This window comes from Heptranchias perlo, chromosome 13 (genome assembly GCF_035084215.1).
Source record: "Heptranchias perlo isolate sHepPer1 chromosome 13, sHepPer1.hap1, whole genome shotgun sequence".
Lineage (NCBI taxonomy): Eukaryota > Metazoa > Chordata > Chondrichthyes > Hexanchiformes > Hexanchidae > Heptranchias > Heptranchias perlo.
This window is the reverse complement of record NC_090337.1, coordinates 33472128-33498999: the sequence shown is the minus strand read 5'-3', so window position 1 is coordinate 33498999 and position 26872 is coordinate 33472128. Positions and strand designations below refer to the sequence as shown.

Sequence of the window (26872 nt, the reverse complement as noted above, 5' to 3'; positions counted from 1 at the left end):
CCTTTGACTCCCTTGTTAATCAGCAATCTATAACTCAGCCTTAAAAATATTCAATGACCCTGCCTCCACCGCTCTCTGGGGAAGGGAGTTCCACCGACTCATGACCCTCTGAGAGAAAAAAAAATTCTCATCTCTGTCTTAAATGGGATACTCCTTATTTTAAAACCGTGGCCCCTAGTTCTAGTCTCTCCCACAAAGGGAAACATCCTCTCAGCATCTACCCCATCAAGCCCCCTCAGGATCTTATATGTTTCAATAACATCACCTCTCATTCTTCTAATCACCAATGTATACAAGCCCAACTTGTCCAACCTTTCCTCATAAGACAACCCCCTCATCCCAGGAATCAGTCGAGTGAACCTTCTCTGAACTGCCTCCAAAGCAATTATGTCCTTTCTTAAATAAGGAGACCAAAACTGCACACATTATTCTAGATTTGGTCTCACCAATGCCCTGAACTTTTATATTATATACTTTTATATTCCATTCCCCTTGCAATAAATGACAACATTCCATTTGCCTTCCGAATCACTTGCTGTACCTGCATACTAACTTTTTGTGATTCATGTACTAGGATACCCAGATCCTTCTGTACCTCAGAGTTCTGCAATCTCTCTCCATTTAATTAATATACTGCTTTTCTATTCCTCCTGCCAAAGTGGACAAGTTCACATTTTCCCACATTATACTTCATCTGCCAAATTTTTGCCACTCACTTAACCTTTCTATATCCCTTTGCAGACTCCTTATGTCCTCTTCACAACTTACTTTCCTACCTACCTTTGTGTCATCAGCAAATTTAGCAACCATACATTCGGTCCCTTCATCCAAGTCATTGATATAGATTGTAAATAGTTGAGGCCCAAGGACTGATCCCTGTGCCACTCCACTCTTGCCAACTTGAAAATGACCCATTTATGCCTGTTTCCTGTTAGCTAACCAGTCCTTTATCCATGCTAATATGTTACCCCTACACCATGAGCTCTTATTTTGTGTAGTAGCCTTTGATGTGGCACCTTGTCAAATGCCTTCTGGAAATCCAAGTACACCACATCCACTGGATCCCCTTTATCCACGTTGTTTGTTACTTCCTCAAAGAACTCTAATAAATTAGTCAAACACGATTTCCCTTTCACAAAGCTGTGTTGACTCTGCCTGATTGCATTGAGATTTTTTAAGTGCCCTGCTATAACCTCTTTAATAATAGATTCTAGCATTTTCCCTATGACAGATGCTAAGCTAACTGGCCTGTAGTTTCCTGCTTTCTGTCACCCTCCTTTCTTGAATAGAGGAGTTACATTTGCTATTTTCCAATCTGATGGGATCCTTCCAGAATCTAGGGAATTTTGGAAAATTAATACCAATGCATCTACTATCTCTGCAGCCACTTCTTTTACGACCCTAGGATGAAGTCCGTCAGGACCTAGGGACTTGTCAGCTTTTAGTTCTGATACTTTTTTCAAAACCCTTTCCCTGGTGATTGTAAATGTTTTAAGTTACTCCCTCCCTTTCACCTCTTGTTTCACAATTATTTCTGGCATGTTATTTGTATCCTCTACAGTGAAGACGGATGCAAAATATCTGTTCAATTCATCCGCCATTTCCTTATCTCCATTATTACATTTGAGTCACTGGCATGGGAAGAGTTGCGAAGGGACCTTTTCATGGATCTGGGCCTAGCTGTATTGGGCAGGTTGGAGTGCACACCTGTAGTCGAACCTGCTCGATTTTCCCCCATTTAAATTAATGGAAGGAAAATCGAGCAAATTACTTCACAGGTCTGTGCTCCAAACCAACCGAATTTCTGATATTCACTCCGCCCGGGCAATGCAGTGCACCTGGGTGCAGATCCAGGAGAATGTCAGCTTTATCTGTAATCGGTGATGTATTTATTATGACAAATTTGTTTACATTTTTTTAGTCTTTCAATTACCCACCAGATTTTGCAAATGCTATTGTTTGCACAGTTTCAGAGGCACAATCCCAGTTCAAGATCCCTAACACTTTAATAACAGTGGACAATTCCAAACAGGCATGGAATCATAACAAGACATAAAGTAACTTGGAATTAACTATTCATTACCAAATGATGAATCAAATATGCCAACATGTGGCAGTAAAAATGGTAAAAAGCAAGGATATAGTAAATGATTGCAAGGATTCTTCGCAGATGCAGAAATTAATTGGATAAATATTAAATACAATCAAATCCTGACACATACATAACTACTTTGCCATGATAAAAATTCTGCCTGATTTAGTGTTGTATTTGAACTAAGGTTCCATGAAACTGTAAGTAAAACTAACCAGACGGCAGATCTTTTTGCCACAGAATATTTAATAATTCTTTCAAGTATTCAAAATAAATCAAAAATTTAACTAAAGTATGACAAGAACAAAAGTTATTTGATTTCTACAACATGCTGCAATGTTTAGATCAAACTTGAGAATGGATTGGCTCACTGAGAATGTATCATTGGTGCTTAACACACTCCTGTGTATAGTGCAATAAGCATAAAAATACAGAAAGAAAACGTTATGCTTCAATATTGATTTTTTTATTTATGTATTACAATTGAATCAGAACTCCTGTATTAGTTGAAGTAATTGGATAATTTGGAGTTCGAATCTAGGTCAGGCATTTTGTTTAGGAATACTCCACTACATTGCAATTGCATTCCTGGATCAGGACATCTCTCTAATCTGCGAATGGAATGTGATTGGGTACACTGGAATTTGAATTTTAGATCTGATGTGCATTTATTTTTTCTAATTTAGAAATATTCAAATGAAGGGGCATGACACATCTCACACCTGGTATTTAGTTTAAACAATCCATAGAATGATGTGTCACACCATTGCTAAGGAATATTCAACATCATATCATGTATTGCTTAGCCACGAGTGACTCTTGCTTCATATCATTTCAACAAGTATTAACCAAATGTTTGTGATTCGCAACCAATCTCATATATCTTATGCCCTATTTATGCCATGTGTTGGTGCGGGAGAATGTTTTGTGCTCGATCCAATCAGAGTGGATACCACATACCAGTACTGACTGCATGCCTGGGGGAACCTGCTTTCCTCTGCAGTGTACTTCCAATTTTCAACACACCCTGATCTACATTTGACAGTATGGGTGAAATTGGTCTTCGGCCCTAGACTAAACGGGCACTGGTGAATCGGCAGCTCATTTCACACCCCTCCAGATTTTCTTTTCCATTGAAATCATTGACATATCAAAACTCATGGGTGACAGATGCAAGGGATAAGAAAACTAGTAGAAACCACATACCCATAAATGTCTAACCCAAAAAATAAAATGTGACTTTTAACCTACAGAAGGTAAACTGTCTTCAATTGACAAAAGACAGCTCTGTTATTGATTAATGCCAATAGAATAAAATCTCAGAATTTGCAAGTGTGGTATCACTGGCCACAGATGATGTGCTGTCTTTGTCGTTTCATTTTTTTACAAATCATTCCTTAGCATCAATTTCCTTTGTTGGTGGTGATAAAGGGTAGAATATTTACCATGTACTTTAATAAAGAAAGGAACATTAGGATTAAACCTATTGCATTGCAAAAAAAATATGTTTTGCATGTTTACGGCCTCTGCTTTAGTTGTTAAATAGAATATGTTACAGAACATTTGATCTCTGCCAGTGACAATAAAGGGAGGAATATTTGAACAGGTGGTGAAGCTTCTGAATAGAAGAAAAAAATTGGGCATCTTTATATGCCTTTCATTATTTAATATGACAAAGATTGTGGACAAATTTCATCTCTGCGTGTAAAACTGAGTGCAATTGCACATGTGCGAAGTATGTATTTCCTCACTGTATTCATCCTTTTATATCTAACTTGCATTGTCAATATTAGGACTTTCTACATATCATAGAATCATAGAATCATAGAAGTTACAACATGGAAACAGGCCCTTTGGCCCAACATGTCCATGTCGCCCAGTTTATACCACTAAGCTAGTTCCAATTTCCTGCACTTGGCCCATATCCCTCTATACCCATCTTACCCATGTAACTGTCCATATCATGGCAAAAAATTCTCTTCACAAGCAAAGTCTGAGTTTGGCTTGATTTCAGTAAATATTTTTCGACTGTTTTAAAAGGACACTCTTCACATAAAGTCCCAGATGGACAGTGGATAAGATAAATGGACCAAATGGCCTTCCTCAATTATATTTATCTTTGTGTAATCTATGCTCATAAACTAGTAAGGAGACTCTTCAGTTTAAATATGTATACAAATATTCCAATGAATTGTCTTGAAATAGATTATGATTGCTAACATTTTGGAAGTTTTGGTATTAGGTAGTGTATATTGCAACTACATAAGTTACATCTTAAGATGCATTTGTGATAGTAGTGAAAGATATACATCAGAACATACGAAGTAGAACAAGAAGAAGCAGCTTAGAAATGATTTAACAGCATTCCACACCATGCCCTTCGCCCCCTTCCATTTCCCCATCCAAAGTTGACCATCATAATCAGTTTTACAATGTATCTCTACCCCGATACAGTTGCCTTTTTAGAAAGGCATAACTAACTGCACTATGTGAGCACACTTTATGCTGATTATTTAAGTTAAATTATTTCACAAATCAGAAAAAAATATAATTTAATTAGGTATTTTGAAGTGGTTCTGGTGATTTATAAACACTAATTTTGTTTGCAATTTGTGCCAAAGCGATGGCTACACATGATGGAAGCTGCAAGCAATGTTCAGTATGCCTACCATTAGTATTAGCGACACCTTTAAAAAGCATCTGCTCCTTCACCAAGTTTCAGTCCAGGCTCCTAAGAGAGGTCTGGATACTTTAAAAAAATAGCAGCCTTGGGCGATACATTGACATAACCAGACCTGATGGGACCTGTGACCTTTAACAGCTATTAATTACTTTGTAAATCTAGCAGCCTAGACATCTATAATCACATTTTAGAAAATAAATCTTCACGGTTGCTTTTAGTTTGCCTAAACCAGTAGACTCCAGTGTCAACCTGTGTTCTTGGAAGTCAATCAACAAAGATTGCACAAGTTTGCAGTGTGGATTTTCTTGTACACAATGACATTTTTGTCCATAAAATGTTTTGTTTATGTAAATGTTACAAAAACTGATTGGAAAGATAAATGAAATATTGTTGGATGTTTGATAATATTTTATTAAAACAGGATGGCACAAAAATATGTATCACAAATTGTGATCATATACAAATGAATGCTTTTAGAAGTGAATGATTAGAACAATACAATCACATTTTATTTTCAGCTTCTTGACAAGCTTTTACTCATAATTGTATAGTGATGTTGCAGGGATCACAGTAGCAATGAAATATTTTTCTTTATGTGATTGAGAACCCTAGTGTCTATGACATCATCAATCTAGTATAACACTAATAGACAACTTGAAGCCTTATTTCCAATAGAACCATTTTTATAGTTAACATATAGGTAATATTATAAACATATTATTTGTAAAATGTTAGTGATATTTTTTACTGTCACAACAAACATTCTTTGTTTCCTTTGTTCAGTGGGAAGAAGTAAGTGGATATGATGATGGAATGAACCCTATTCGCACGTACCAGGTCTGTAATGTGATGGAAACCAACCAGAATAATTGGCTTCGAACTACTTACATAGCACGCAAAGAAGTTCAGAGAGTATATGTGGAGATGAAATTCACTGTGCGGGACTGCAACAGTATACCAAATATCCCAGGTTCTTGTAAGGAAACTTTTAATTTATTTTACTATGAGTCTGACACAGACTCAGCAACAGCATCTGCTCCATTTTGGATGGAGAATCCTTATGTGAAAGTGGACACCATTGCACCAGATGAGAGTTTTTCCAAACTGGAGACTGGGCGAGTCAACACGAAGGTCAGAAGCTTTGGTCCATTGTCCAAGAGTGGATTCTACCTAGCGTTTCAGGATCTGGGATCATGCATGTCAATCATTTCTGTGCGTGTGTTCTACAAGAAATGCCCATCTGTGATTGCAAACTTTGCAGTTTTTCCAGAAACAGTTACTGGAGCAGAACCTACATCACTTGTCATTGCTCCTGGAACCTGTCTCAGTAATGCTGTTGAAGTATCTGTCCCCCTGAAGCTATATTGTAATGGGGATGGGGAGTGGATGGTACCTGTTGGATCTTGTACCTGCTCTGCTGGATATGAACCTGCTGAAAAAGAGACTGCTTGCCAAGGTAGGAAAATGTTCAGGTATTTTTAACTCTTTTCACCCAACTGTTTTAGAAGTTTCCTGCCTCTTGGGAACTTTAGGCACTTTAGTCTAGTTTTAGAACATTTTCCAGTATGTTCCTTCCCACTCTCAAAAAAAAAACTTATGGGAAAATCAGATAACCGAATAGGTGGAAAATAGATAAATTTCTGTAGATATAAATATGTTTTTTCCCCAGAGTTCACCAACTGGAGTAATGAGTGGCCTAGCTGTAAAGTTGTGTCAGGATTTCTTATGCTGTGTACATATCGGTTCTTGCAGCAGATAATCATGGATGATTCTACATGTCAGATCCAACTGAAACAGATCATACTGTTTGCAACAGTTATACTACCTGTTAATTTTGATCTCACTTGAAATGGTCTTTGTCAGAATTATGCAATGTGTACCAAAATTTCCCCATTAATTTTATTTTCTCTTTTTTCTGCTATCTGTATCTTAATTCTATATTATTACTTATCTATCTTCCTTAATTCCCTCTGCTGAACAATTGGTGAAGCACGGGGCTAAGTTATCAGTAAGCCTTTGTTAGAGTCCACAAGTATCGTGGGGAGCAAAAGACTATGTGGTTCATAGAACATGGTGGTTCCTGAACTGCTGGCACCATAGAAATGTTATGCCCAGGAATGCAGCTGGTGAAGAATGAATTATGTCGTGGGTAAAGTTAGATCGTTATTTTAAAATTTAGTTTGGTTTATTTCTGAGTGTGAGAGTCTCTGTAGAACCTTTTAGAAAGATTTGTAGAACCTTTTCTCAGGAGACGAAATGGGTCGGGTGGTCATTGACTTTGCAGAATGTTCATGGTCTAATAAAATGAATGGGCAGGAATGCCTTTTCCCATTCCGGGCTTTCTTATGTTTCTGTATCAAAACGAGCTACAGCTTTCCCACAAATGGTTTCAATAGAAACTAATAATAAGCTACTGATGAAGGAAAATCTGTCAGAAATTGGTTTAGACTGTATTGGGAAATAAATGAACTTGCTACAATGTCCTTTGGAAACTAGATTATGCTGGAATTGGAGACTGCTCTGGTTTGAAAAGGACATGTAAGCGATGAATGGGATCTGTAATGAGCATATACTTGATGTATACAAACTCTACAACCCAAGAAGTTTCTGCTAAGCTTTGCATTCAGAATGCTTCCCTCCACAAAAAAAAGAATATTACTAGGAAGTAAAGACATGTTATTGTTTTTAGTAGGGAAATTAATTTTTCCAACTAGTTTTAACAATATAAGAAATAGGGATCAAAAAAGGCCATCAAGCCCATTGCTTCTGCAGACCATGTAAAATTCGCACTGACCTGAACTTCACCTGTTCCAATCAGTCTCCTGAGGAAGGCAACTAAACGAAAGTAAACGTCCAAAAAGTTAAATCTGTATTAAATTTTCCCTGATACCCAAAGATAATTGAGTAAAACTCCAGAATGTTAAATCAGTCTTACTTCTTGAACCATCTGCAATGCATCATTGGTTTTTTAAAGTAAGATGCCCTAAATTGTGCACAATAATTCCAAATTTGGCCTTAACAATCAGTTACACTGGCTTAAATAATCAGTTTTAATTTATAATAGAGATCCTTAAGATGTATCCCATAATCTGATCAGCCATTTTTTTGGGCTTCACATTAACTTGACACTTTCAGTGAATTGTGGAAAATCGAACCCATCCATTCCATACCTATAATTCATATCCTAATGTGTGTTACTTTACATTTATATTTACATAAAAATACATCCATTATTCTTGATCCCATTGGCCATATTCTTTTGAATACATTCAAACTCCTTTACACTAGTTAACTGCTCATATAGTTTGGTGTCATCAGAAAATTTTATAAAGCTATTTTAGAATAAAAGTACCTAATGGAGCATTGGTGACTCAAAACACAAATGAACACTACAGGTGAATTTTGAAGATTAACCTCTGGAATTTTCTAGGAGCTGCTCCTGCTCCACCACCATAACTTCACGGAAAATGCACCAGAAACCCCTTCTGCATGTGTACGGGTGGTTTCTGCCGCACTTCCGGCGAAGTTACTGGGAGAAAGTTCTGAGCCTAAATGTTTTCCTGTTTTACACATTAATACTAATTTATTGATTTCTGAAGAGTATAAACTTTCACTGGTCAGCCAGTAAAGAACAGAAAATGTGCTCTCTTCATCAAGTGGAGATAACTAATTGTTTTCCACGTAAAACTTCTAGATTTGCAATACCTCAGTTACACTTCCAGGTTATTTAATTAGGGTGACCGAAAAAAACTACATCGATCTTTTTTATAAAACAAACCTTTATAAGATTATTTCTGGCACATCTCTACAATGCAAAATAATAAAGAAAAATTCTCCTAGAGTGATTATTTGAAGAATTGTTCTTACTTTGGTGATTTTAGTATGCACATCAAATCCGAACTACAAGGCAGATTGTTTTGCGTGCCCTGACATGATTTGCACAACCCACATCTGATTTTACAGATTATCTTTGCACAAGTGATTTGTTAAATGATGAAATAAGGAAACCGATCAGTAAATACAGGCAGTCAAATGTGTTTATTAAACTCCTTTTCATGTGGTCGACTATTTGCATAAATTGTGACACAGCATGTTGGTGCTGTAACGCACTGGGGTAGAGTTTTGTCTTCACCACCTCGGTGGGGCCCCACCAGATTACCACCTAGGTGGTGATGACGGAAATCTACCTCCAGTGCTTTTATAGAGCCCAACTGAATTTCATTCTATCGATTTCATGTTCTGTAAAGTCATCCGCACCCCCCCACCTCCCCAAATTACCGTCCAGGCGGTGAAGACAAAAATCTGCCCCACTGTGTTATACAGAAATGCATAAGACCAAAACTTTAGTTGTGTAGATCATAGGGTGGAGATTAGAATGCCATTGATAGAAGCTTTCTGGTGTTAAGCATGGTGCAGGGAGACCATTAGAAAGAGAGACAATTATACTGTACGTTCAAAAAACAACTACATTGTGATGTATGGAACATAATAGGGCAAATTCACAATTTTATCCTACAGAACTTTTGTGTTGCTTTGAAAAAAATCTATGAGAACTTTAGGGTGGGACAGTTCTAGCTAAGGAGAAATAACTAGAAATCCTTTTCATCAGGCCTTACTGTCATACCAGTTTTTTTTCTGTTTAGAATTATATGGTGCATTCAGATCTGATAATTTTACAACAGCCCTTTTTTTTGTTGTTTTATTCTTTTTGCCAGACAAAGGGCACCTTTGACTCTGGCATCCTCATTTAAATGCATAATATTTAGCTACGTTGCGAAATTCAGCACCTGTTCATGCAGGTGAGGCACCCATAAATAGATCACATGCTTTCTTGGCACGGAGTTTTTTCACTGCTGCATGATATAAATTAAATTGAAAAACAACAACATGCATTTATATAGCGCCTTTAACGTAGTAAAACGTCCCAAGAATGTAACAGTATTTCCTTCACATAAAATGGCTATTAAAGAAATGTTATTGTGAAGACCAAAAACAGGAGCTTTGTTTGATGATCATGGGGTCATGAGAAAAGTTCAACATCTTTAAAGTGAACTTAGGCTTTGATTATATAGAAAGTCTTTTAAAATGTGCACTTTCTCAACAGCATTATATTGATGCACCTTTAGATTTTCTAACCAACGTATATACAGCTAACAAATAATGGAAATTACTTGTTGTTGACGGTAATTCAATAGTTGAAAGTTCATTTCACGATTTGAAAAGTATGTTTTGGCCATAGCCAATAGATTTGTTCTTTCATCTGAGCATAAACTAGAGCTTTCATATAGCTTTATTAATATTCATTGATTTTTCTCATTCAATAGTGTGTACGACAAAAGGCCCGATGATGAATACAGTTGGAGGCAGTTACTCTATATGCATTATGCACTAAGCCTATGCTATAAATGATTTCCTGCATGTAAGGTTGTCCCAGTTACTGTCCTGCCAGTTTATTTAAAACATTAATTTTCTTTTTATGTAAATTTGACCTTTCTATCTTGAAGAAATTGCCAATGATAAATATAGCTGGGGTATAAACACACCTTATAGTTTGTTAGGTGGCCACTATAGGCCCTTATGGTATCAACATCTGGCCTCAGTCATACATCATCCTCTCCCAGTGGTAGAATACACTTAATTGCATCAGAAGAGATGTCCCATATGCCCATTGTAGCTGAATATTGATTTTACTGTCCTGTGGGTGCCTTGGACCTCCCACTACCCTGATTATACATAACAAGCATGCTCTTTAGGAAAGCAGATTTATACCCCAGGTCTTGATAGATAACTTTCTGCTTGAATTCTCATTGATAAAATATTGACAGAGCTGCAGCTTGACTGGACATTACATTGATCACCAACAGAGGCTGATGAATTTGTTTACCAACTGCAAAAGAAATTAATTACTGCTGTCTGACTCTGCAAACACTTAAGATGGGTGCATTAGAGGCAGAATGCTGCAGTCATATAATTACAGAATCCAGGCATTACGCTCAAATGTAACCCTGATACAGATGGAGCCAGTTGCTTTTTCAAAGCAGTAACATTGGATTATGTGGATGCCATGCAGATACGTATGTATATAGCAGGAGACGGGGGGATGAGGAGGGTGACAGGGAAGGAGGAGGAGTTAGTGGAGAGGGGGCAATTGCGGGGGGTTGGGTGGCACTGAGCCATGGCTTGTTTTCTACTCAGTGGGAGAGAGCACAATGGGTTATCTTTTACGGTGGGCAAGAGGGAGAATATAAGGATCATGTGTAGATGAGGAGAGGGGAAAGGGGAAGGGGAAAGAGGATGAGAACAGGGCATGGATATAACAGGGGATGGGGAAGGAGTGGGTGGCCCAAGGTCAGGGCTGACTTTCTTCTCAGTGAGGGAGGGTGCAGTGGACCAGTGTTCATTTTCTTCACAATGAGGGTAGAGGAGTTATACTGGACCAGGGCCTATTTCCATCTTTATGTGGGGAGGGGAACAGTACTGGTTGTCTTTTCAGTGGAGGACAGGTTTTTGATTTAATGTGTGGCGGGAGAAACAGGCACGAGTTCTTTCCCAGTGAAGGGAGAAGGGGAAGTTATTGGCCAAGGGAGATTTTCCTCTCTATTGGGGGGGGGAAAGAGAGGCCAGAGTTGGTTCTAGGCAAGGTAAGGAGAGGCCAGAGTTTGTTCTCGGAGGTGGGGAGGAGTAACAACCTGAATTGCTTCTCAGCGGGATGGGAGAATGAAGTTGGTTGTCAAGGGAGGAGGGGTTCGGAGCGAGTACATTGTTGCTTGTCAATTAGAGATGTGAATTCGCAGTAAGGGAAAACTCTCACTGTGTTGACTCTAGCGTGCATCATCATTTCGTAGCCTGTGGTCCCAGACAACAAAGCTCCATGCTGGAAGGGGAGGTTCGTAAATTGTTTTTTTGTGTGCGTAACCTGTTTTTACGATGGACTTCAAAGGCAGCAAGTAGTGTAGGTCTGATCCAATCTAAATTTGCACTTTGTTTTCAACTAAGTATTACCATGCAAGGCACTACTTGTACAGGTATTTCCTGGCAGTCCCCCTAGGGGACTGGGAATGCTTACACCAATATGGGGCAAGTACGGAAATCCTGTGCAACTGCTATGGAAATGACATCTCAGTGCCTCCCCACTCATTTTTCCTGAGTCCATACTGGTCGCATGCCCAATTAGAGATGCACCGACAGTAAGTGGACTTTAGGCTTTGCACCCAGCTCCATTCAGTTTGTAGGATCTGAGAAGCAACAGGTAAATGGCCTTGTTTTTCGGTTGCTGGACTGGGTGTTGGGGGCCTGAGGCCTTCTGTGCTATTTTTGGACTGGCTGCCGTTACAGCTGCTGCAGACTTCAGGCCTGCACCAGTGGTTGGCTTTCCTCCTCTGCTTCCAGGTGCATGACCCTTTCAGGAGGCAGACCTACGCTGGGGGAATGCACAATCTATTAAAATGCCCTGAATCCGGAAATACAGGCAGAAGGGGAAGGGAAATTATTTCTGACTTCTCTTGTAATCTGCATCTTTGCTGGAGAGGTGCAGTGAAATGATTCCAGCCTCATTCTAAATCAGTTCACTAACATGTATAAGTTCAACATTACATGTGGGCCGATCAAGTTGTAAAAATTGGGCAAACCTGATGGGTAAATTGTATGGAAATCTGTTTTGCCGGGTCTCTGCTCACTTTGTGTATTGCATACATTTGCGGGGGCAGGGAGCATCTGCCGGTAACTGGCCTCATAAAAATATTTACATTAGGGAGACTATCCTGTATGTAATCATAGAATCTTGCAAAGTTATGGCACAGAAGGAGGCCATTCGGCCCATCGTGTCCATGCCAGCCCAAAAAGAGCTATCCGGCTTAATCCCACTTTCCAGCACTTGGTCTGTAGCCGTGTGGGTTACGGCACTTCATGTGCACATCCAAGTACTTTTTAAATGAATTGAGGGTTTCTGCCTCTACCACTCTTCCAGGCAGTGAGTTCCAGACCCCCACCACCCTCTGGGTGAAAAAATTTCTCTTCAGCTCCCCTCTAATCCTTCAACAATTACTTTAAATCTATGCCCCCTTGGTCACTGACCCCTCTGCTAAGGGAAATAGGTCCTCCCTATCCACTCTACCTTGTCCCGTCATAATTTTATATAACTCAATTAAATCTCCCCTCAGCCTCCTTTGTTCCAAAGTAAACAACCCCAGCCTATCCAATCTTTTCTCATAGCTAAAATTCTCCAGCCCTGGTAACATCCTCGTAAGTCTCCTCTGTATCTTCTCTAGTGCAATCTTGTAATATGGTGACCAGAACTGTATGCAGTCCTCAAGCTGGGCCTAACCAATGGTTTATACAGTTCTAGCATAACCTCCCTGCTCTTATATTCTAAGCCTCGGCTAATAAAGGAAAGTATCCCGTATGCCTTTTTAACCACCTTATCCACCTGTCCTGCTACCTTCAGGGATCTGTGGACATGCACTCCAAGGTCCCTTTGTTTCTCTACACCTCTCAGTATCCTCCCATTTATTGTGTATTCCCTTGCCTTGTTTGCCCTCCCCAAATGCATTAACTCAAATTTCTCCGGATTGAATTCCATTTGCCACTTTTCTGCCCATCTGACCAGTCCATTGATATCTTCCTGCAGTCTACAGCTTTCCTCCTCACTATCAACCACCCATGAAAAATGAGCATCCAGAATTGGTGCTGAGCTGAATGTGGTAGCCAGTTTAAAGAAGCCCAGTAGGAAGTTTGTTTCTTGAATTGTAAGGTCATTTCTAAACCTTTTTGTTGGTTTCTTTTTGTTTCCTACTTTTGCCACTTAGGTATTCATCTTAGTTTGTGGCATTTGCTGTTGGAACAGCCTTTATTCCTTCTCCAGCTTCTACTGTTACATAGAATTACATAGAATGTACAGCACAGTCACAGGCCATTCGGCCCAAAAAGTCCATGCCAGTGTTTATGCTCCACATGAGCCTCCTCCCTCCCTGCTTCATCTAACCCTATCAGCATAACCTTCTATTTCTTTCTCCCTCATGTGTTTATCTAGCTTCCCCTTAAATGCATCTATGCTATTTGCCTCAACTACTCCTTGTGGTAGCAAGTTCCACATTCTAACCACTCTCTGGGTAAAGAAGTTTCTCCCGAATTTCCTATTGGATTTATTAGGGACTACTGTGCAACATTGGGTTTCTACTTGGGATTCCCCTGCATCTCCGATTTCTGGAAGAAGAGGAGAAGCAACGGAGTGTTGCCGGGAAGGTCAGGAAGCACCTCATGTATTGTATGCTCACCAATTAGTGTCCTTGCACCCACAAAGAATTAGTTCATGTAGAGCCTGCAGTTGCCAAGGAATGCTATTATACCAAGCCCAACGGCACAGAAATAATAAGTGATGGCCTGACTAACTTTATGTTCAGTATGAGGTACCGAGACCTCAAATCTGCCTCATCTCCCTACAGGCCCAGTGAATTATAGAGCTGTGGGGATGGAGACATGGAGTGGCAAAGAAGGCCACCGTTCTTGTAACTACCTCAGGCAGCACCGCCTCCATTTCAGCAGCCATCAAACTGGGAGTTGGGTGCTGGGCCGCTGTCACTTGCCTACAGACTAATGCCTGCATAAGCTCATCTGCTGTTGAAACCCTCATCCGTGCCTTTGTTACCTCTAGACTTGACTATCCCAATGCTCTCCTGACTGGCATCCCATCTTCCACCCTCCATAAACTTGAGCTCATCCAAAACTCTGCTGCTCCTATCCTAACTCGCAATAAGTCCTGTTCACCTATCATCCCTGTGCTCGCTGATCTATATTGGCATCCGGTCCAACAATGCCTCGATTTTAAAATTCTCATCCTTGTTTTCAAATCCCTCCATGGCCTCGCCCTTCCTTATCTCTATAACCTCCTACAACCCTCCGCGATCTCTGCGCTCCTCCAATTCTTGCGCAGCCCCAATTTTAATCGCTTCACCATTGGCAGCCGTGCCTTCAGCTGCCTAGGCCCTAAGCTCTGGAATTCCCTCCCTAAACCTCACCACCTTTCTCTCCTCCTTTATGACGGTCCTTAAAACCTACCTCTTTGACCAAGCTTTTGGTCACCTGTCCTAATATCCCCTCATGTAGCACAATGTCAAATTTTATTTGATAATCGCTCCTGTGAAGTGCTTTGGGATGTTTTACTATGTTAACGGCGTTGTATAAATGCAAGTTGTTGCTTTTTTCCTTTAACTTCATTTTTACCTGTCACTTCTTAGTCCTCTTCCCCTTCAGCCAAGGAAAAGGCTGCTAGTGGGTTGAGATGTTTATTGAAGCTTTCCTAAGGCTACAAGAATTTTTGTTTCACTATTCTGGCACTGCGTCATCATACCCTTTAATTGTTTGCATCCCTTTAAATTTCGACTACAAGCAATTTTCTGCATGAAATTTGTGGTTCAAGCAGAAACGTATTCATGAGATGCTGCAATGGTGAAAGAGATTTTAATTGCAAGTTGCATCTTGACTGTGAGTCCTGGTGAGGTGTGGATATGCATGAGATGCATTGAAGGTTCTGTAAGGTTCTGTGAAGGCTTGTCAAGGGCAAGCAATTAACGTTTAATACTTTTAAGACATATTGTGCCATGGAATCTTGGGTCGTCTACCTGGTATGGTATTGTTGGGTAGTCTTTCCTTGTCAATGTGCAATCTTCTCCCACATTTGTTCCTAGGTCCTGCAGCTACTGCCGTCAGCATTGAGCCAGGTTGTCACCCCCCCGCCATGCATGTTCTAAGAGTTCTCCAGCTGATCTGAATGTAAGCCCCAGATTTCCAAAGTTCATTTGGCTGTGATTCTCTTGAGGGTGCCCACTTTGCACGGCTCCCCAGGCACCAGCCTCCCTCGCACCAGCCCCCCTCGCACCAGCCCCCCTCGCACCAGCCCCCCTCGCACCAGCCCCCCTCGCACCAGCCCCCCTCGCACCAGCCCCCCTCGCACCAGCCCCCCTCGCACCAGCCACCCTCGCACCAGCCCCCCTCGCACCAGCCCCCCCATCACCAGCCCCTCAGGCACCAGCCCCCCTCGCACCGGCCCCCCTCGCACCGGCCCCCCTCGCACCGGCCCCCCTCGCACCGGCCCCCCTCGCACCGGCCCCCCTCGCACCGGCCCCCCCCTTGCACCGGCCCCCCCCTTGCACCGGCCCCCCCCTTGCACCGCCCCCCCCCCTGCACCGGCCCCCCCCTTGCACCGGCCCCCCCCTTGCACCGGCCCCCCCCTTGCACCGGCCCCCCCGTTGCACCGGCCCCCCCTTTGCACCGGCCCCCCCTTTGCACCGGCCCCCCCTTTGCACCGGCCCCCCCTTTGCACCGGCCCCCGCTTTGCACCAGCCCCCCTTGCACCAGCTGTACCATACGCCCTTGCACTGGCTCCCCACTTTGCATTGCCCCCCCCTTTGCACTGCCCCCCCCTTTGCACTGCCCCCCCCTTTGCACTGCCCCCCCCTTTGCACTGCCCCCCCCTTGCACTGCCCCCCCCTTGCACTGTCCCCCCTTTGCACTGCCCCCCCCTTTGCACTGCCCCCCCCTTTGCACTGCCCCCCCTTTGCACTGCCCCCCCCTTTGCACTGCCCCCCCCTTTGCACTGCCCCCCCCTTTGCACTGCCCCCCCCTTTGCACTGCCCCCCCCTTTGCACTGGCCCCCCCTTTGCACTGGCCCCCCCTTTGCACTGGCCCCCCCTTTGCACTGGCCCCCCCTTTGCACTGGCCCCCCCTTTGCACTGGCCCCCCCTTTGCACTGGCCCCCCCTTTGCACTGGCCCTCCCCTTTGCACTGGCCCTCCCCTTTGCACTGGCCCTCCCCTTTGCACTGGCCCCCCCTTTGCACTGGCCCCCCCCCCATTGCACTGGCCCCCCCCATTGCACTGGCCCCCCCCATTGCACTGGCCCCCCCTTTGCACTGGCCCCCCCTTTGCACTGGCCCCCCCTTTGCACTGGCCCCCCCTTTGCACCGCCCTCCCCCCTTTGCACCGGCCCCCATTTTGCACCGCCCCCCCCTTTGCACCAGCCCCCCCCCCCTTTGCACCGGCCCCCACTTTGCACTGGCCGCTTTCGCACCAGCCCCTCTTGCACAGGCCCCTCTTGCACAGGCCCTCCTTGCACCGTCCTTCCTTGCACCGTCCCTCCTTGCACCGTCGCACCGTCCCTCCGTGCACCGTCCCTCCGTGCACCGTCCCTCCGTGCACCGTCCCTCCGTGCACCGTCCCTCCGTGCACCGTCCCTCCGTGCACCGTCCCTCCGTGCACCGTCCCTCCTTGCACCGTCCCTCCTTGCACCGTCCCTCCTTGCACCGTCGCACCGTCCCTCCGTGCACCGTCCCTCCGTGCACCGTCCCTCCGTGCACCGTCCCTCCGTGCACCGTCCCTCCGTGCACCGTCCCTCCTTGCACCGTCCCTCCTTGCACCGTCGCACCGTCCCTCCTTGCACCGTCCCTCCGTGCACCGTCCTTCCGTGCACCGTCCCTCCTTGCACCGTCCCTCCTTGCACCGTCCCTCCTTGCACCAGCCCTCCGTACACCCGTCTCCTGCAGCAACATATCTACATTGCCAGACATCAAGCAGGACCATGAGTGCCACATAAGCAAAGCCGAAAGCAAGGTGAACCTATCACTTCTTTCTCTCCATACAGCCGTTGCAAAGATCACAGATGTTCTTGTCCCAATATGGCCACTTTCCTTTATGTAGCTACATTCCCTTTAAGTTGAAGCTGCGGCCTTTAAGCGATATGGGCTCCTAAGAGTTCCTCCTCTGCTCAACACTGAATCATACTCCCTGTGCAAGGCTTCAGTTGTTTAGGAGGTATGTTTAAATTATATGCATGAGCTGGACTTGTAATATCTAGTGAGCCCAGCGTCTAACAGCGCCAATGGCAACCGCCTCCGTGATGCGGTCCAGCAAGGCTCACACTGGGATCACATCATCAGCCCTAAATAATTTTTAACGCTGCAAATATCTACTCTGCTCTTTTAGGCATGGGAATTGACTTTCCAGGTGGCCTATTGGTTTTGTATGCTTGATGGCATTTAGTACCAACAAGGTAACACTCAGCTGAGTGTCCTCGGACTCTGGACAATACATTTATTCTATGACTACAGCACCCTGTGGTGAGGACATGGCGCAGATGGCTATTTCTCACACAAACTACTTCAGGCAGAAGAATCCTTTCCACATCAACAGTAACTTGTGACTAATTGCAGTCATCTGTTACCAGAGAATTCTCGCAGGTGTCAGCGTTGTAAGGGATAACAGAATAATTTGTTCCTGACAAATTAGAAGGCAAGCTAAAGCTAACAAATGATACAACAGTAACTCCAGCTAGGGACATGAATAGGAAAGTGTGAGGAATGAAAGAAATAAAGAAATTCTGGTCTATTAATTGCAGGAAGTTTTGGCAGGAACACTGAATAGTACCTCTTTCATTCAATTTTAATTGGAAAAAAATAGGAAACGATTTTATGCAGGTTCAGGCTAATGGATGTGTAGTACTTTAATATTTGAAATCAGACTCAATGTACTATGAGCATTATTACTACAAGAACTTACATTTATATAGCACTCCTCATGTAACAGAGCACCTCAGAATACAATAAATAAGAGAGACGGAGCTGGAAATGAAGGAGCGAGACCAAAGGCACAGTTGAAGGGTAGGTTTTTTGGAGCCTTTGAAAAGCAGAGAGGGAGGTAGCAAGGAGAAATGGTTTTGAAAGAGATGTCTAGAGGACAGTGTAGTGACTAAAAGATTAGCCTTCAATGATGGAGCAGAGAGAGCAGGGAATTGAGGGTGCAGGCTCAAACGTATGGCTGAAGAAGATTTCCTAAGTAGGGTGGGGGGAGGTCATGAAGAGAATTAAAACCTAGGACAAAGATCTTGGAATCAATTTGCTGGGGTTCAGGGAACCAGTGAATCATGAAGGCGAAGGGTATGGGTGACAAGCATGCATCAGCAGAGAAAGTTCTGGAGATGGAAGAAGTGGGTCTCAGCAATGGTGCTAAAAGCTCAGTTTATGTTTGAAGAGAATGCTGAGGCTACACATTACTGGGCTAAACCTGAGCCTGAAGCCAAAGGAGGTACTGGGTTTTAAACAAGAGACTTATAGGCATTGGCGGTGCAGGGTGGCTTCAGTTTTATTGATGTTGATTAACAGGAAATTTCAACTCATCAGATAATACAGCAGCAGCCCTGGAGTCGATGGTGGTGACAGTGAGGTAACTTGGTGGTGCACTGACAGTAAGTGGACCTTAGGCTTTACATCCAAACCTTCAAAGAGTTGTCTCAGTAAAATGGTTTGATCAAATACAGCAGATTTTATGGTGGATTTTACCCATACATGCTCCTGACCCAGAACTTCACCTGTTGGGAGCATGTGTCAGAAAGTTGGGTGTAAAGGTCAGCAGGCTTGCAAGATTTCCTGTCCATTCCGGCAGATGAATCTCTGTGCCAACAGCAGGCATTTAATATCTACCCTTTGATTCAGATTGAAACAAAATCTTTGCAAAATGAAAACACATTGACCACTAACTGCTAACACTTATTCTCTCTGCTACCTGTTATTGCTTGAGGGGAGGGGAATTTTGTTCTTAAGGTGAGGGATGATCACGATGTGAAATGTTGCCTTTTGCCCATTTGTGCACAGTATCCACATCAAGCATGCTTCCATCTCCATGTCTATGGTTATGCAATGTTGGCAGTTTTCATTGTTGATTATAGCTGACTTTTGTGTTTATTTATTCATCAGTAACTGCCAAGGAGAAGATCAGCTCTTGGAAGGTCACTTATCTAACATTGAGCTCGGTAGTGATGACTATAGTTTAGGCAGTAGCTATATTTGCATACTTCGGACAAATAGTTCCCTAGACCACCATAGGAGTGGATTCATTAGACACATAGTCAGCCACTAAACTATCACAGAAATCAAATGTAACAGATGGACACTGTAAAATTAAAATTGATTAAAAATACATACATAAAATCTGTCTCTTCCAGATGCCTGGAGACAAAGATGGTAGTTAACTAGCTTTTTTTGCTATTCTAATAACAAAGTGGTGTCAGCACTGTCACAGGATAGCCATTTTCATAAAGAATCAGTGATATTAAATCCAAATCTTTTGAATTAAGTTGGATTTTTTTACAATAAATTGGTGCAGGTTTAACAAATCCTTAATGTGAGCCTGCTATAGAAAAAGCAAATTTATGGGAATACCCTCACAGTGTGTAGTCATTCCATTCAACTTACTGATGGCTGAGTGAGTGTCCTTTTAAAATTGCATGACCCCACATTTTTTTTATTTTAGTGGCTGCAAAAATAATGAACAACTGAAAGTATCACCAGACATGCAATAACCATGATTTCCACTTGGGTGTAATCATGTTCCCAAGGGCAAACAGGTCCTTAGTGCTCAAGAGCAGCTGTAGAGTGGGGTCAACTAGTCTAGATTGGAATGAACATCTGCCTCTAGTGTAGTAGTAGACTGTTTTCATCTTAATCAAAATTACTGCCATCGGCTTTTGAGGTTGCTCTTTTATATTTAAGTGAAAGGAAGATATTGTACAGAGTACAGTGCTCAACTGGAAAATAGTGATTTTGCCTAAAGATGGTATTAATTCTGATTTCACATTATGCTGTGGTCATTCACGCACAAGGTAAAAATCTGGAACAAAAAGAATGACTTGTTATTTATATAGCGCCTCACTGCATCCCAAAATGCTTTACAGCTAATTAAGTACTCTTTCAAATGTAGTTACTGTTATAAAATAGGAAAAGCGGCAGCCAATCCCACAAATTGCAATGAAATAATGATCAGATAATTTGTTTTGTTGGTTGAGGAATTAATGTTGGCCAGGACGCTGGGAGAACTCCCCTTCTTTTATTCAAATAGTGTCATGGGGTATTTTGTAATGTACTTGAGGTGGCAGATGGGGCCTCGGTTTAATGTCTCATCTGAAAGACGGCACCTCCGACAGTGCAGCAATCCCTCAGTACTGCACTGACATGTCAGCCTAGTGTGACTCCAGTAGTAGCACCAGCTGAATTTAAATCTGTTCTGCATATATATATATTTAGAGCTGCTCAGGGGCTAACAGTCAGATTAGCATCCAAATACATGAGATGTCCTAGCATTTAGGTTTGTGGTTTGTGCTGCTACCAACGATATTCAAAATCTTGTGTTGTTGAGGTGCTTCGATGCTTCATCTGGCCAAATTAATACATTAATTTACCTTTTTTAACAAAGAAATACAACGGGGATGTTTTTAAACCCCAATAACAGGTGGGTTGGGAGTTGAAAATGGTTGTTTTTTCCGCGCCGACATTAAACCTGGAAATAAAGCTGGGTTGCGGTTGCGACCAAAAAACAACCATTTTCAACTCCCACCTGCCCCCAACCCACCCGTTCTTGGGTTTTAAAATCACCCCCAGTGATTCTGTTTGATCAAAATTAAATTCTTGCAGGTTCATCATAAGATGAGAGGTTTTTAATCCTGCTAAAGAAGTGGGTGACATAAATCTCTATTTCATCAGAAATACTGGTACAATATTGATCACAGATTGTCTTTCTCTTGCCCAGGAAGTGATTACTTATAACATTTTCCATGTAAGCAAATGTTTTAAACATTAGCTTTTAGGCTGTGTTCTTTCCAGAGAGAAAAAAAATTAAGAGCTACAATAGAAAAGGAAACAAAGTTTTGTCTGATGGTGTGCTCTTCCAATGTTCAGTGCCTTCTCATAGCTTTGACTAAAAGTGGCTGTAGTGGAATTTCTTGGTCATGAACCTTTTAAGTGCTTGGAGATGGAAGACTGCACAGAATAGTCTTGTCAGTAAAACGGGGCATTCAACAGAGTCACTGTAACAATTTGACAATTGAAATCTGAGAATTGAGGAAAATGCAAAGCGATGAAATATGAGAGGGATAAAACACTATTCTACATACTAGAAGTGACACTGAGTCAAAGGAAGTGACATCAATTGACAGGTTATGTTACACATGAATTTTGGAGGTGTCGAATGTCACATACAACTGGATCTGAAAATGAAACATCTGCAAATTATATGCCTCTGGACAGAAAGAGTTCAGTAAAGCTGTATATTCAATGGCATACCCCATAAATGAGTTATTCTTTTCTAACTGCAGTGTAGGAAAAAAAATCCGATTTGATAATTATCTTTATTAAGCAGACTGCAGTTGTTTTTATGATGAATAACTGAATTCAAGTTGTGGTCAACTAACAATAAAGTTAATTCCAAAGTCCTGGTTTACTACAACCCCTAACCATATACATTTCAATCTACTTGGGCTTTTGCCTTTAGAGATTAATCTCTTCAGGGTAGAAAGTTCATTGACCACACTAATTGTGAATGATTGTATTAATGATTCCTGTATCTGAAACCTATCTTTGCGATATAAATCCATTTTTATTATTTTTTTTATTCGTTCACGGGATGTGGGCGTCGCTGGCAAGGCCGGCATTTATTGCCCATCCCTAATTGCCCTCGAGAAGGTGGTGGTGAGCCGCCTTCTTGAACCGCTGCAGTCCGTGTGGTGACGGTTCTCCCACAGTGCTGTTAGGAAGGGAGTTCCAGGATTTTGACCCAGCGACAATGAAGGAACAGCGATATATTTCCAAGTCGGGATGGTGTGTGACTTAATAAAAACTTTAAAAGTGCCTAAATTAATTTATAAATGAATAGACATGTCATAGAGAATCTTGGAACTGTGAAGGGAAGGAAAGCTCTTAGGCTGAAGCAGAGGATCTTTAAGGTGACACTTGAGGGCAATCAAGAGTTGTTGCGAAGGTGGATAATAATGTAGTGCATCTTGAGGCTAGGCACATCGTTAGGGAGATGAAGTGGGATCAGTAGGCTGCCTTCATCACAAAGGTTTGCAATCATTTTTCCATTAGTGTCTGTTGTTGATCATGGTTGAAAAGATTCCTATTGAAAAGGGAGTGACTTAAGATTGTCGTTGGCACCCATCCTATTTGATGCCATTATCAATTATGTGTTGGATGGCTTTGTAAGAGATGACCTCAAAGTGTCCAATGCCTTTCAGAAATAATTGTGGCACTTTTGTAAATGAAGTGTTGTTGCCCATTTAGGAATCTAAAGGTTTTCCAAGATATGCTGAGTATAGATTGTCAATTTTTTCCTTGCTCTATTCTCCGTTGCAAAGATTTGTTATTGCTGACCCTATCTACCCTTCAAAACATGAGACAAAATTTTGTATGGTCTAGCAAAGTCTTCCAAGAAGTTTACAGTGTGCAGGAAACAAGATATCAAACCCAGAGAATTCATACAATCAGAGATTTAATAGATTAATCATGAATCTTTCCATTGGCTCAGAAAGTTTTGGGGTAGAATTTGGACCTCACTACACCCGCATTGAGAGCCAATTTCGGGGACCAAGGACACCTGAAAAATATCCGACCTAAATTTTGGTCGGACATTTTTCAGGCATCCCTGGTGGCTGCCTAAAACAGCCGTTATCCTCCTTACGTATGTAAATGAGGGCCTTAATGCCTGTTTTAGGACCACTTTGCCAAATTGGTCAGTGTGGAGTGGAATAGGCGCGAGGCCTGCTCTGCTGATGATTCACCAAAAGGTTAGTATAAAAAAAATTGTAAAGAACATTGCTGTGCAGCCAAGAGGAGCAAGAGTGCTCCTCTGACTCCACAGTATCCCAACCCCTCGTCCACTCCCCCCCCCCACCCCCACATTGTTGATCCTCCTCTCTGGGACTTACCTTGGGCTCGCTGCCAGCGAGGCAAGTCACCCAAAATTCATCATTTTAGATTGAATGAGCTGCCTGTGGAGGCATGACAGCTAGCCCAAATCATGTTAATAAGGCCCGAAGCCCAATTTCAGGCCAGACTTGGGCTTCCCGGTTTGGGCGCGCCACTGGTTATGTGTCCAAAAACAGGTTATAACCAATTATTACCCCTTTGTCATTAATCTTCTCAATGCTTGAGACTTCTGAAAATTAGGCCATTTCTCTGCCTATTGCTTAGAACACTATTAATTCCCCAACATCTTCAGTCAAAAAAGCCATCATGATTGCTCAATAATTTAAAGCTGAGCTGGAAGGTGTCACTTGCCCAACAGAACTGAAATTTCCAAAAAAGAAAAGAAAGAACTTACATTTATATAGCATCTTTCACATCCTCAGTACATCTGAAAGCATTTCATAGCCAATTAATTTCTTTTGAAGTGGAGTCACTGGAACAATTGGTTTACAAACATGGAAAAATCAATGGGATACCATCCTTTCTCTCTCCCCAAAGCATAATAATGAATGGGAGTCATACAGACTAGACTTCAGAGCACAAAATAGAAGATCCTGCCTTCTGAATTATATGCTCCTTCTTAAACATATTTAGATTCAATTCCAGGTCATAAGTCAACTTTCCCATCCTAAGAATTCATGCAATCAAACAATGTGATTAGATAATCTGTGAAAATTGAGGGGATCTCCAACATAAACTGATGATCTAAAAATGCTTACTACATCTGGATTCTCCTCTTTTTCAAGACATTATTGATGGAAATAGCAGATCATCTCATGCATATACTAATTACACATCTATCGGTGTAAAAACTGAGGAATAAATTTTCATCTTCAGAGCTCCTGGTACAGTTCTCCACACTCTGTGAGCACATATTGGGAGTTCCCTTGCATATTTCCCACAATTTTCCATCCAATAATGGTCAGGAAATTGTGTGGGGTACCCCCCCTGAATTCCCATTATATGCTCTTGACACATGAAACTCATGCCTGAAGTGCAATTACAAAAACTTACCTCAAGTCTGCTATTTACATAAACTCTACTGCCCAATTTTATACCCTCTATTCTCATTTTCCTTTGATTCTTCCTGTGACCCCATTCCAATTCATTTACAGTTTTAATTAAAGGCTTTAAATACTTAGGCCTCGGAAATCTACATGCCACTGTACTGCAGTTAGGCAGGGATTGTCCGCTCCGGTGCCCTCCAATGCTGAACCCACCAGAGTTACTGGGTCAATGGAAAGGCACCTACCTTGCGTTGGCAGGCATCTCTGGCACCCGGCTGCTCCATGCAGCTGGAAAATCTGGTATCTGCTTGCCGCTGGAGGTGGGAGATGCCCATGGCTCCCCAGAGCTAAGCCATCTCCCCTTTGGCCCCTGTGTAAGGTCATTGATCAACATTTTTTTTAATTGCCCATTTTTCAGGGGTCCACTTACTCTCATCTGAATGCTGGTATGTCTCATCTCACTGGGAATACCAGGATCCACTAATATGCAGGATCCCAAATGAACCTGGAAAATGGAATCTCCCAGCAGAGGGAATTCCTGTTCCCAGGCTCAATCCCTGCCAACAGCGGTTGCCTTGTAGGGGTGGGTGGACTTTACACACCTTACAAAGCAGGCCTGGAAATCTGGAAAACAACAGACCAGGCACAACTCGGTCCCTGTTATTTTTTGATGAGTTCTGCTGGTCTCATGCTGGAGTTATGGCGGGTGTCTGGTGGAACCCTGGAGGAATTTCGGGACCTTATAAATTATGCGAAATGCTCTACATTGCACAGTTACTAATATTAACATATTCTAGTAATATTGTTTTGCCATCTAATTGATTTTAAATACTAAATGTATGAGCATCTTTCTAATGGATTCTTACTTTAGCTTTAAGTAGCTGTACTTTTACTTAACAATTTACTGACTTCCTTAACAGAGGAAAAACATTGCAATTAGCTAGCCATTGTAATGGCTGGACTTTATGCATTACAGGAGTACCACTCATCTGTCTGTCACTAAGGTTAAAGATCTTCAAAGCCTGGGGCTCACTTACTGAATAATACAACAAGTTAAACGAAAGGTTTTGGTCAAAGAGTTCTTACTGAACAGAGCAGGCAGAACTGGTGAATCAATAGGATAAAGTGCTCCTTCATTCTGCACTCAAAAAAAATACTGCTTTAAAATAGCAGAAATACACTGTGCCCCTTTTCAAATAAAGCCTAATTAAAACTGGGATTCAATCCAAGAAAGGACCAGGGGGTAAAAAAAATTCTATGGAAAGTTACCGTGATCCATTTCTGTGTCTTCCCATTACATTTTTCTTTCTTTAGTCTCAGTGCATATTATTAATCCCAGAGGCCTTGGAATTTTTATATTTAACTCCATTTATGCCAGGCCTTAAATTAAACTGGCCATTATTAGGTTTAGAGCCCCTGCTTCTCAGAAATCAGTTTATGACTCAACGGGAGTAATTTTAACCTAACCCGCCCGGTGGGAAACTGACGGGATCTGATCGGCCACCCATTAACATCCCGCCTAATTTTCTCTTCCATTGAAATCAATAGAAAGTAAAATCGGGCAGGATGTAAAACTGGTGGCCAATCCACTCCTGTCAGTTTTCCGCTGGGCATGTTAGGTTAAAATTATCCTAAGTCTTAATTTTACCTCAGTACAATTATTAAAGGAATTACTACTTTAGTTAACAGTTTAAACTTCTTGTGGCGAGCTTGGCAATTAACTCAAAAGGGACATACTCGGTCAGTGTGAGTATAAAGTGGGGAATGGAGCCCCTAGGCAGCGAGAAATCACATACATGATGAAACTACACCAGCTCCATGTATTTGGTTCCACAGCATTGATAAAATGAAGCCATGTAAACTCGTGGTTTAATTCAAAGGTTTGACAATACATTACTGTTTTCAGTGTTTTATTTAAGGTTTGTTGATGAATTAATTTCCTGCTGATTCAAAAGAGCTGATAGCGTGTGCAGGCCCTCTGTTTTTTGTTAATCCAACATGTAGAAGGAGACCACAAATTCACTGTAACAAGATGCGCAGCCTGAGGCATTTTCTCCTCAACATGGCATATATATATTCATTAAACCATTTTATTACCTTTATTGTATGGAAATAACCAAGGGAACAGTTGAGATATTCTAATTATGCTACAGTATTCTAATGTTATGCTTTTGGGCATATTTCAAAGACATCTGCTATTCATTAAAGCATCTACATGTCCTTATTAAACTACAGGGCAGGACAGGTTAGGTCCAGGAACATCTATTTTTTTTAATGAAGTTGGCTAGCGATTAACTGTCCCATTGCATC

The 26872-nt window shown here is 42.0% G+C and overlaps 1 protein-coding gene across 2 annotated transcripts in view; it reads left to right on the top strand.

Moving 5' to 3' along the window:
* The window catches only part of LOC137331478 (ephrin type-B receptor 3-like), an 89952-nt gene that overhangs the window by 26212 nt on the left and 36868 nt on the right, over window positions 1-26872 (top strand). For both annotated transcript variants that reach the window (XM_067995301.1, XM_067995300.1), the window contains exon 3: window positions 5559-6231. In XM_067995301.1, coding sequence (XP_067851402.1) covers window positions 5559-6231 — 673 coding nt within the window. The remainder of the gene's footprint in view (window positions 1-5558; window positions 6232-26872) is intronic.